The sequence below is a fragment of the Rhipicephalus microplus genome, chromosome 3, assembly GCF_043290135.1.
Source record: "Rhipicephalus microplus isolate Deutch F79 chromosome 3, USDA_Rmic, whole genome shotgun sequence".
Classification (NCBI taxonomy): Eukaryota; Metazoa; Arthropoda; class Arachnida; order Ixodida; family Ixodidae; genus Rhipicephalus; species Rhipicephalus microplus.
In genome coordinates this window covers 68,111,370-68,123,508 of record NC_134702.1, presented here as the reverse complement: position 1 = coordinate 68,123,508, position 12,139 = coordinate 68,111,370, and the positions used below count along the sequence as shown (strand labels likewise).

Sequence of the window (12,139 nt, the reverse complement as noted above, 5' to 3'; positions counted from 1 at the left end):
TGCGTGTTGTTTCTCGTGTTTATTTCATGGAATCCTTGGGTCTCCTGCCAAATAATTTGCCAAACCACCATCTTTTTTTCATGTTGGGCTGCCTACAACGCGAATATCTGCAAGTTCCTTTCGGGTAGTTCCTGTCCACCTGCAAACATGAGAGAGATAAATGAAAATTCTTGTGTTGCGCTAGCACGCTGGTCGAAGTAACACTCTAATGTAATAAAACCTGAGAATAAGTAAAGTACTCGCCCACATTCATCGCTTTATCACCTAGAGAAAGTTTTCATAGATGTCTCATGCAATCACGCTCGTTCATTTTCCTGGCGTCAGACTCTTTTCACTCATTCCAGGTAGCTGACATTTTTATGAAGACGCATGATCGCGTGGCTTGTTTTCGTTCGAGAAGCTTCAACTTCTGGCAAATTTCAGCTAATATTCTGATATCACTTCTCCAGGAGATATGATGCTTTATGTAGAGATTGAGAACTGTTGTCTATTATTATGCATAGTGTTTATATCGACATACGTGTTTATATAAAACACGTATGGTTACAATGACAACTATCTAGCATGTTTTATACACAGATGAATGATATGCCCGTGGCCGTACCGCGGGTGCTTGCAACTGGCTATAGAATTTGTTTCTAAGTTAGTTAGTCCAGTGAATTTCTGTTTCAGACCCCGCTTTGAATGAATTTTCGACATAATGGTTTAGTACACGAAAAGAGCGAGTGCAAGTTTTTTTCTTGAATATATGGCTAAAGGCTATAACACTTGAACCTCGATGTTACACAAGCAGTATGAAAGTATCTTCTTCCTTCCCTCCTCCCTCCCCTCCCCTCTGTTTTTTATGATTCAGTAATATCACATGTCTCAGTAAAGTATCCCAAAACATTGCCAACATTTGTGAGCATGTGCCAGTGGTGCCATCTCTCGCCAGTGGCAGCGTCGTTCCGCCATAAATGAAGGCGAATAGGTGAGGGAAAAAAACATATCTGACTAGATAAGCTAGTGGCCAGAAAGCATAAAATTCACCAAAATTAACTACAGAGGACTATGGCACTGGGATCTTTCAGCGACCTTGAGAATGATGGGTAGTACACGGATTCGCGTAGTCTTCGTACTTGCGAGCAGCGAATCGCACTTGTGGCTTGATTGATTGCTGTGTTTCGGTTTTGTTTGAAAGAAAAGAATGAACCCTGTTCAACTTCGTGACCCGATTTGAAATGGCAAGCCTAAAATATATAAGGTGGTGATGCGGAACCGCTAAATATTCGCTGATTTTTGTTTCGTGAGAAAACAGCTGCAAGCCACACGAACGAACACGGAGCCGGAAGTACGAAGATTAGACAAGTTCGTGTACCACCCATCATTACCATAATCGCGCTAAAGCGCCATACGTTGCATTTGCCATAAATACTAGCGGCAGAGTTTTTTGTAGCGTATATTTACTAATCTCCATGCCAGAAAAGACACATGATCTAAACAACACAGATCTACTGAGACATTCTGGTGAGATTAGCAAGGTCGAGACACAAATCGGGAAGTTTGGCTGAACGTTTAGTACTTTACCATGCTGCCACATGTGTGGTCATTGTTAATTCATATAAACAGCATTGTCAATATCTCTGTAAACAGCATGCCATTTCTAGCGCGATATTTCAATTTCACCGAGACATTCCTGTTGGTTTTCTTTTCATGAAACAGGTAGTCGTTTTTAGTAACTAGCTTTTTTTTGTAAAATACAATTTTTTGTGCCTATTTCTCATTCAGTTTGGCCGCATGCCATTGCTGCCGCCAAAAAAGGGCGCCGCGTATAAAGGTGTCCTCTAAGTCGCCAAAATGCTTGTGATAGTAAGCCTTTGGCTTCCCTAAAATTTAGTGAAATTGTTTTTACCGCTTAGCGTATGCACACCCGAACCTATCACACTACGTTTATGACACGAACACCAAGATGGCGTCGCCAATCATTTTTTTGGGGGGCGGGGGGCGCAATGTTTGACTTACTGAGAGTATTTGGGGAAATGTGTTTTCTATCCTGCGGAGGAGTACGTAGCTTACTAACATGATTGTTATTTTTCTCGTAGTGTCCCTATAAAGCGGGTTGCATTCGGGGCCGGTATGCGGATTTGTGGAACGAATACGTTCATAAAACAACATATTAAGTTATTAAAATTACAGGTCTTCAAACTTCCGTGTTCTCGTCATGTTAAAGCTGCATACATTCGCAGGCACGAAAAACTGCCTTCTTGACAAGATGGTGGATGAATGTAGGAACTTTATTTGTAGTCCTGAGAAATGCCCTTAGTGCGCAAGTTAAGGGTGAAATCATATTTGCCTTTCGAGGTGGATTTTACTGATAAAATCACTTTTCAAAAATTTCGCCTTCGTTTGTTATTTAAGACCACTCTTTTTTAGAACTGATAATGACGCATGCATATTCAACCGATAGAGAACGCATTCCAAGCACCTTCATAGGTAAAGGAACATTTAGTGAAAAGCTAGTTTACCTAGAACTGAGAACTTATTCATCCGAAAAGGCACTTTCGTTCAACTTGCCATCAAAGGTGCGATATTAGAGAAGAAAATGTGCGTCATATTTTGTTATTTCGATCACTTGAATCTGAGTGCGACCTTACAAGTTTGAAAATATTTTGTCATGTTCCGTCCACATTGGTCAATAAAATTGTTTCTACCTTGCAAGTCTAAATATTGAGATGACTTAAAAACTACGAGGAAATCGGCTTTGGATTTGTTGCAACAACTCAGGAGGACTAATGAAGCCCAAGTGATGCCGTCTAATCGAAGGCCTCAAAATGCCATCGCCAGATGTATTTTATGCAGCAAAACACAATGGCGAACAGGTTACCTTTGAGTCATTGTTCTTAGGTGAAAACACAGTTTAACAGTACGGCATATTGAATATGAGATTTTCACACGAAAGTGTATGGTGTAAAATACACACTAGCAGATTACATAGAAAAAGCAGAGGTAGTTTCGCTAATTTGGATGACCTTGGAGACAAAGCTGCAACCTCTCTGTTCGCAATGATGGAATGATGTATGCCGGATGATCCAACCACTGTGCTACCAACGCGCGTATACGAGGCTTTCTAAACGCCTCTTGTATTTCTCGCGCCCTTCCAATCTCCCTTCACTCGGTTGGTGTAGAGTGGCGACGCTATCTGGGAGAGGTAAAAGAAATGACTGTATTTTAAGCCTCACGAGCGCAGACAGGGACCACCTCGGTCTGTGTTTTCACATAATTAGTGCTTTCGCTCATAACATGGCTTTCACTGATGACACTACTGCGAAAATTCAAATAATATTGTAGTTTGGTTGAGTAATACACAAGAGCAAAGAATGCAGGCGACAACCATGGCTGGATGATACATGTAATCAGTCATCAATTCATGCACAAGCAGAAACTCAAATGCTTGCTGACTTGAAGCGGCTCTAGAGCAAGTAGTGCATCACGGTCATTTCAAGCTCAAATTATTATTTTAAGTACAACCTCTTAGTCTCTATTTATATTACCAGCACAGCTGGCTGCCCTAGTATCTCACAATAAGCGTCAAAATTCTCAACATCTGATATTCTGGAAAAAAATATGGTAACAACGCCACACCATGTGTATGTTCTGGTAAACAAGTAAGTAAGAACTAATTTTCTCTGTTATCTCAACAAATGACTTTGCTGCCGCACCATTTCGTGGACAATGGCTGAGTAATTTTTTAATTATGTTTATCGTGCAACAGCATCTCAATAAGGTGGGTAGCTTTCTCACAATGTGCGTATAGCAGAATTTCAGGAGCCCTTCTTGGAAACAATGGAGGCTACGTATACTTACAAAACCTCTGAAGACTGCATTTTCATTGGTAATTTTTTTCGAATGCTTAACCCAGGCACTGTGGAAAAGGGTGTCAAGTATACATGAATAAAGTCATTGATGTCTAGTTGTCGTAGTAACAATATTTAAGTCGGTGTGTGCAGCGTTCGAAGTTGGGTGGTCGGCCAGGATGCAGGCTGATCGTATGGAAGATCTGAACACGGTGTAAAAGAATCCTGGGCTAGTACACAGAAAATGGGTCGTTGTCACATATCGTAACGTGGCGTAACAAAATGGGCATGGTGTATCACAGCGGCCGCTGTAGGTTGCGGTCAGTGAGCCTAACACCGACACCAAATGTTCGCAACGTAAAAACAGACTTTACCCAGCATGGTGTTCCGTTGGCCTCTGGTAACCGGTAGATTCGATACAAGGATTCGTCGAAACAGTAGAACCAGCATCTCGGATTTGGTGCGGCACTTGTCGACTGGTGAATCAAAGGGAAAAATGAATACGGAGGTCAGGCTACAAAAGTACTTGTGGCAGGTTTTTTTTTTTTTTTTGCGAAGACTCGTTTACCTGACGAAAGGAACCAATCGTTACACAAAAGGCTGGACTTTAGCCTTCAACTATGTGCACTAAACCTAGGTTTTAGTCTGGTAGAAGATTTGTTTCATGTGCCGGTGCTGAATGACGCAATAGCCACCACCTGATACTAATTTGTTTTTACATTGGCGTTCTGTAAATATAAATAAAGGGGGATCGTTCAGTTAGCTGAAATTGTGAATTAGAAGGTCAAGCTTTCCTGTGAGAACTTTGTTCAACTGCCTCTGAGCGCCTAAATAAAATCACCTATATTTCACACCAATCACATTTGTTTACTCGTCATCTTTACGCTCAACACTCTTACCAGATTACAAATGTAATGCCGGTGTTACATGGCCACTTTTGATCACGACCAGGTGCAATCGGAATATAAATTTAACCAAGTGAACACTGGATTTCGTTTGCACCATCTTCAATCAGCCACCTGAACAAATTGATCAATTAACCCGAAATATGTACCTTCTCTACATTTAAGATTTGTAATAGAATAACACTTGTTAAACGCGATGCTTTACAAAGAGATGCAATAAATTGAAAGGGTGAAGAGCCTTCAACAACTAAATAGACAGTGCCAGCGTTTAGTCATCTACATTTTCCTACGCCAATACAACTAATAGCGGCCATCGATTACGTGAGCAAATACTCGAAAGTCAATGCAATGGAGAGAGAACGTGGTGTTTTGTGCTTATAAAAAAGAATTTCTGGTAGAAAGAAATAAATATAGGCTGTAGCCAGAGTCCCATACTGTCCGGGATAGTGTGTGAGTAGGTTATTTGTATAGCTATTATTCTAAGTGAATGTCAACGCGCACTAAAAAAAACACACATGCATGGATCCAGACATACGTCTTTCTGCTGTAAAATGCACCAATGGTAACAGCTGATGCACTCACAAGTTTGCCTAGTCTATGACATTTCCACCTTCTTTCAATACTGGACGAATTGCCGAGGGTGGCACTTGAAATCCCTGGCGCATAGCCTGTGGTGGTACCCGAATGTAAGCCCGGATTGATGCCTTGATGGATGCCAGGGTTGATGCCCTGGTTGATGCCTGGATTGCTAACCGAGTTGATGCCTAATGCTTTGATGTTGGCATCCCCAACATTGCCTAGTACCACTGCTCCTGAGGATAAACAAACGAAACAAGTTAGAACGTAATTGCAATAAACTATTTAAAGGTTCACAAATTTTCAAACAGACGATGAAATCGAAGCTTACGTTGTCTCGGCGTACACTACTAGACTCATCAGTTAAAAAATTATTCAGATATTACAGTTATTTAGAACATGCTTTCGCAGCCGCACCTGTCAATAAATCCTTAAACTTAAGTTTATCTATGATAAATCACATGCCAAGACATCTCATTGTGAACAAGCATGTAACTGCCAAAATATTAATATTACGTCTTTATCGCATTATAAATCATGATCACAGTCTCTGACAGCATCGTGAATTACCACTAACCTATATAAAACTGTATTCATTAGTAGATGTTGACTTAATAAATGAAAGCAATACGCGCCCCTCTTTTCTGAAGAAAGCTCGGTGCATTTTTAGGACCAGGTGTTTATAGCATGCTATAAAATAGCTACAAAAGACATAACCTGGTTTATTCCAGAAAAAAATTTCCAGCAGTGTCATATCAGTTAAGATAACTTTAGAAATGCGTAATACACAAGATCGCCTATAATCTACGCGTTGTAGAATGATGGACAATTGACTTTCTTTACAAATATTACGCAACGTATTGGCATGGATTGAGTTGGCACTGTTATTCGCGCAGCAGATATGATGTTTTGAATCATTTTGCGTTTAGAAGACGATAACTCGTCGAACAGACAATGGCGTTAAGGACAGCGTCTTGACGTCACCTAGTCAAAACATTTGCCTCTACGAACCTTGAAATGTTCGGGCTTACCCAGGACGTATCCCTTGCTATGATAGAACACCTCAATGTGAACAACCAAAACCATATTACTATCTCAGCAGCAAAACTAACAGTTAGCTGAAAGCTAGCAAGCGATGGATACTGTTCACTTACCTAGTAGTAGTGGTAGGGACAGCAACCAATACCAGACCATTCTGATTCTCTTCATCCTTATAGTCGAGTCAATAAATGTATTTGTTCGCAGGTGGTTCCTTTGGCTGAGGTAGAGTTCCTAAGAAAACTAAAGCCCGGAACGTGGTCCTTGCGAGACTGCTTTTGTGAGCATTGAGACGGACTGGAAAGAAAGACGTTGACAGAGTGGAGTGGCCTTGAGCGGACTAATAATAAACTGTCGCACTCCGTCTGGGAATGCCCGTAGATATTCATATGGAAACGAACGCGCTCGAATGCAGCCGAATAGTTCAGCTTCTTGGAGAAATCTTATTGCCCCTTGAGGCCGACCATATAAGACAATATTTTAAGGTAAAGTCTGAGTGTGTGTGTGTGTGTGTGTGTGTGTGTGTGTCTGTGTGTGTGTCTGTGTGTGTGTTTGTGTGTGTGTGTGTGTGTGAGAGAGAGACAGAGAGAGAGGGAGAGAGAGAAGTCACAGAAAAAAAGGACCCCATTTTCAATCATGTCACACGCCGAGGTCTTACATGAACATAGACATTATAACAAAAGCACCATATGGCGTCCTTCTTTATGTGTTGTGTGGAAGCGTAGGACTTTCATGTGTGCATAAACAAGTAAGCAGGTCATCTGTGTCATATGGCTTCATGGTTCATATGAGATATGGCACCATATAGCATGGTAAGAAATTCCTGACGCGAAGTTGATCACGCTTTTTTCATATCAGTAGCAGCTGTATGAAACAGTGAGACGAGAACAACAAGTTTTCCGATAGCAATGCCAAGATGTGTTTTCCGTACTCAAATATTTGTGTCATAGAAGGTTTGACTGATGGTGTATACTTTGTGGTTCACAAGGGAGACATCAGCTAGAGGATTCCCCTGGAAGCCTGATTAGATAGCGATCAATTCTGCTCAGGCAACATCGGCTAGCTGATTTTTTAGCTAACCAGTATGGTGGTACCACGTTCAAGTCACTGTCCAGAAAAGTTGTGAACTACGGACCCTCCTTTTCATTTTCGAACAACCCTATGCGCACCTTGAATGTAGCCAGAACACTGGGTGAAAACTTTTTTGTCTTCATAATCATTACGGTGGCCGTTTTCCCCAGAAGATGCTTCATGAGACAAACTATTATATCGCTAGCATAGAGAAATCTTCAATACCATTATCCTTAGAAATATAATTGCATGATTCTAATGAGTACTAACTTTGCGTTCCTTAACAATGTCTAGCTGTTAGTTGAAGAATATCTCTGAAACGGTGGCCTCGTGAACCTAATTCAAGAAAAAAATAAGGGCCCCCCTACATAAACATGGTACAGACATGGTCTCAGTCATGAAAACTGACGAATCACCTTAACAATCATTAGCACCTAACAAACAAAAGAGAGATGTTTCAGAAAAAAGACGATTCTTCGTCATAGAAGTGGTAAGTGCCCTGACTACGTGAATCCTCCTTATCTGTACACTGACCTCACTGTAGCTTTTTACTAGTTCGGAGTATCGATCACTTCATCATCATCAGCAGCAGCAGCAGCCTGACTACGCCCACTGAAAGGCAAGGGTCTATCATGATCCACCAAGCAATCGGGTCTTGTGCTTTCCTTTGCCACGTTATACCCGCGAACTTTTGATCTCATCGGCCCACCTCACTTTCTGTCTCCCCTTCGTGTATTGACCTCATCTGGTTCAGTTACCCTTAATTACCAGCGGTTATCCTGCCTACGTGCTACGTGCCTGGCCCCTGTCCACTTCTTCTTAATTTCAACTATAATATTCCTAAGCCCGGTTTGTTCGCTGACCCACTCTGCTCTCTTCTTGTTTTTTAAGGTTGCATGACACCAATCACTTTCCTTCTCCATCGCTCGCTGCGTCGTCCTCAATTTAAGTTGAATCGTTTTTGTAATCCTCGAGATTTCTACTTCATATGGTAAGTACCGGCAGGATGCAGCTGTCTTTTGGGGGTGAGGGGCAAATTACCATTCATGATTTGAGAATGCTTTCCGGATGTTATCCACCCCATCCTTATTCTTCTAGTTATTTCATTCTCATGGTTCGGCTCCGCGGTTTCTACCTGTCCTAAGCAGACATATTTCTTTACCTGTTTATATTTCTCTACCTGTGCTAAGTAGACATATTCCTTTAGTGACCAATTTACTTTAAGAAAGCTGTTTCAGTCTGGTCTTCGATAAGGTACGACAGTTTACAACACCACCCTGTACAGGGGGCGTGCACATAAAGAGGGGAAAATTAGGAGGTCCCACACATTGTCAATGAAGGAGATTGGTACGGCCTTCAAATAAAACTGAAAAGTGTCTTATTCTTGCTAGTTTTTGCGACTACGGCGGGGAACTCTGAGAAGACGTGACGTTTGGTTCCACTTCCAGGTACGATATCGGTGCCCTAGTTATTCACTGCCTATGACTATGAGAGAAATAAGGTTTTCAACAATTCTGTGCCGTCACTGGTCATCACAGCACACAAGCCATGTCAAAAGCACCTATGTCACAACGCTGTTATTTCGCCGTTTTGCGAGACAAAGGGTACCGACAAAGAAGTTTCAGCAGCTGTGCTGCTGTTGACGTATTGTTCTCGAAAACAATGCACTGACTCGCAGATCCTGCAAGCTACCAGCTGGAAGAAAAATGTCTGCTTTTGGACTTGCTTGCTCGACAAAAACCCTGGCGACTAAACCCAGATACAACGCTACAGATTCAGTTCGATAGCTTCGCAAGTTTTTCACACTACTATCGCTAAATATACTAAATATAAGAGCGTCGTTCCGTAGATATGGTGCACTAAACGCAGATTATTATTGGAACGTTTACAATTTTTTTTAGCATATAGTGTTTGCTTCGAAATAAGATAGGGTGATTATTAGCATGCTCAAAACTGGTATCAAAACTGAGCATGCTGAAAAGAAAAGGACAAGTGCTTTCCCTTCGCTCCGAAATACCACAAATTATCCCGTCAATTACCGAATACTCAACTGTCCTAGCTCCTCACTGTTGGCTCTTTTTAACACCTTTAGGCATAGATATAAACATAAAACACATAGACATAGGCCGATGATTTGGCATTATGTCCTTATAAGAAATACAAATGTGAGGTCTAGAGCAAAAGTGGCCTTCTAGCAGCTTGATATGGGCGTTGGCCCTGGTTAAATTTGCTGACCGATTCTTTATAGCATAAGAAATTATTATCGCAGTAGGAATGGGTCTTCGACTTTCAATTAGGTTGGTTTTTCATTTTTCCTTACATTTTATTTCTCAGTCAGTTTCACTGCAGACTAATTTCTAAGCCTCATCGATTTTGAATGGCAGTAAAAGTATTTATATGGTTTGTTACAATATCAAAAATATCACTATTTTTATAACCAACATTCTCTCGTTCAACTTAAGCGTCCCATTGAAGTGACGTACTAAGGATCTAACACTCGTACGACCTGACCCAAGTCAGCTCCTATGTCTCAAAAACAAATTAACAAGAATGTGCTTGATGGTGAATTAAGCATTAAAATGCGGTAATCGCAGATCACACGTGCTAAGTGTTGACCCCATAATACGAGTGGTGGCGTGCATATTACGAAAATGAAGTGTGTTAAGAACAAACGTTCGACGATTTAGAGTACGCCGTACTTTGTTCTGGGAGTGCAATAAGCCATCTCTGCACAATAAATGCATTGCATACTTGTATTTAAGACAAATATCATCATAGATGTGGTTGCGTACGTATTACGAAAAGCAACTTTCCCATAAGGACAGCACAAGGACATCCCTTTTATATGTATTCAATGCTTCTCGCGTACTGCTACAAAATGTTAGAACACTCACCTTTGCCCAAAGTGAGGTAAAGGGTCTTTCTTGCCCCTGCAATGGCAGGAGCAAAAATACTCCACACGCTCACACGTGCCGCGCACTGTTGAGGTTTCAATTGGATCTATTCACCTGCCGCAGGTATACATTGCAGTTTCGCTCGAGCGACAATAGTCGCTGCTTTCTTCTTACACAGTTGCAACGCTCTAACCCAGTTTGTGAAAGGATGCATGACTCTCGATACGTTTCCATTTTTTTCCCTATCTCCACTGAAAAAGATGTTTGAACTCTCGCATCCATAACGTCATGAGCGCTTCACTTGCTCACCCTGCGGAGAAAATACAAACTTTTGTAGCATATGAAAAACAACACAAAATACCAGGACAAGAAAGGTACACATACGACCACGCCTCGCTCTAACTGGCAACTCGTTGGGTTGCATGTGTACCTTTTCTGTCCTGGTATTTCGTGATGTCTCTCTTACGTTATCATTAACCAACTAGCCGACAAGTTCATCTTTCAAGATTACAATTTCTCTTTTGTGCTTCTCGGCATACCGCTGTACATGCAGCATTTAGGAAATTACAATATCGCCCCGGAAGGTTGCATCTCTTGTCTTTACTACATGGCCGTCACCAGAACACTTTACAAAATAGCGAACATCATGAATGCCTTAAAACCTGATATAATATCGTCCTCGCGACTGGCTTTAGCGCTAACCTAATCAGGAGACGCTGCAAGAAGAGAAGAAAAAGAGATGAGGAAGACAGGGGGTTAGCTAGAAGATAGTATCTGGTATGCTACCCTGCACTGAGGTTGTAAAAAGGGTACTGAAAGAGAGACAAAGAGATTACATAAAATATCGCAACCACACATATATACACACTTGAGAGCGTTCCACTCAAAGTCGTTCCAATAAGCCAGTAGCTGGCAAGAAGCTATGAGCGCTTGTGATGCCTTCTTACGCAATCTTAGGTATTCACAATGGTGTAACAGTCTTTCTGCAGATAGTGGTTGGCCGTCTAACTTGAAAGCCTCACAAAGGGATCAAAATTAGACTTTATTAGTGATCACCAACCTGTCTTCACAAGCACTCGAATAAAAATTAGTTTTGACACTTTTATGACTTCCGAGTTGCCCCATATGATTCCATTTAGACAGGTGAACTCTCTCTAGAGGTTTTATGATATTTCTAAAATAGTTAACTTGTCCCTTTAAAGAAATGACAATTAAGTCGGGACCCCCTCCCAAAAAGTTACGTATTCTTTATTTAAGGTGCTTCCTCCTTTTGGTGGTACAATGTTTCTTGCCCATCCCACCGTGTACGCTAGTTTTTAGTGATCTCACTAAAGGCGCAGATGTGCCCACCGTTCATTTCAAGAGTGTGCCCTAGGGGGAGTGCGGCCGCTCAGGTCCCAGTCTCGGCGTGCGCTCTGGATTGATAAGCGACCGCTAGAAGGCTGCGCGTATGTACAACACTCCCTCTTCGCACGCTTCCTTTCTCTTTTACCAGACCTGACTCAGGGCGCTTCGATACTGCTACTCAGCTTCCACCATGAACACCGGAGAAGCCAAGGCAGCGGCGCAGAAGGCTCGAAATTCGGCTGCAGCGCGGGCTCGCCATCACGACTGTGCGTTGAAAGCTCACGAGATCGAAGCGAGATGTCAGCGCCGTCAGCAATCACGACCCAACACAAGCACTGAGGCGGCCACAACGGCGAGGGCTCGCGCAGCCGAAGCAGCACGGCCTTGTGAACCCGTGTCGCGTCTTTATATGCTGATCAAGTTGATGTACGTTGCATTCAATGTTTACCGGATCGAACCTTTAGAGCAGGCTTCT

General features: G+C 42.0%; 1 protein-coding gene across 1 annotated transcript; it reads right to left on the bottom strand.

Moving 5' to 3' along the window:
• LOC142803772 (uncharacterized) lies at nt 1–10,468 on the bottom strand. Its single transcript, XM_075889733.1, has 5 exons — nt 10,318–10,468; nt 6,469–6,649; nt 5,321–5,550; nt 4,208–4,309; nt 1–139 (listed from the first exon to the last, which is right to left on the bottom strand). The coding sequence occupies exons 2-5, from the start codon at nt 6,521–6,523 to the stop codon at nt 20–22; spliced, it is 507 nt and encodes a 168-aa protein (XP_075745848.1). The 5' UTR covers nt 6,524–6,649; nt 10,318–10,468; the 3' UTR covers nt 1–19.
• Nucleotides 10,469–12,139: the final 1,671 nt, after the last annotated feature.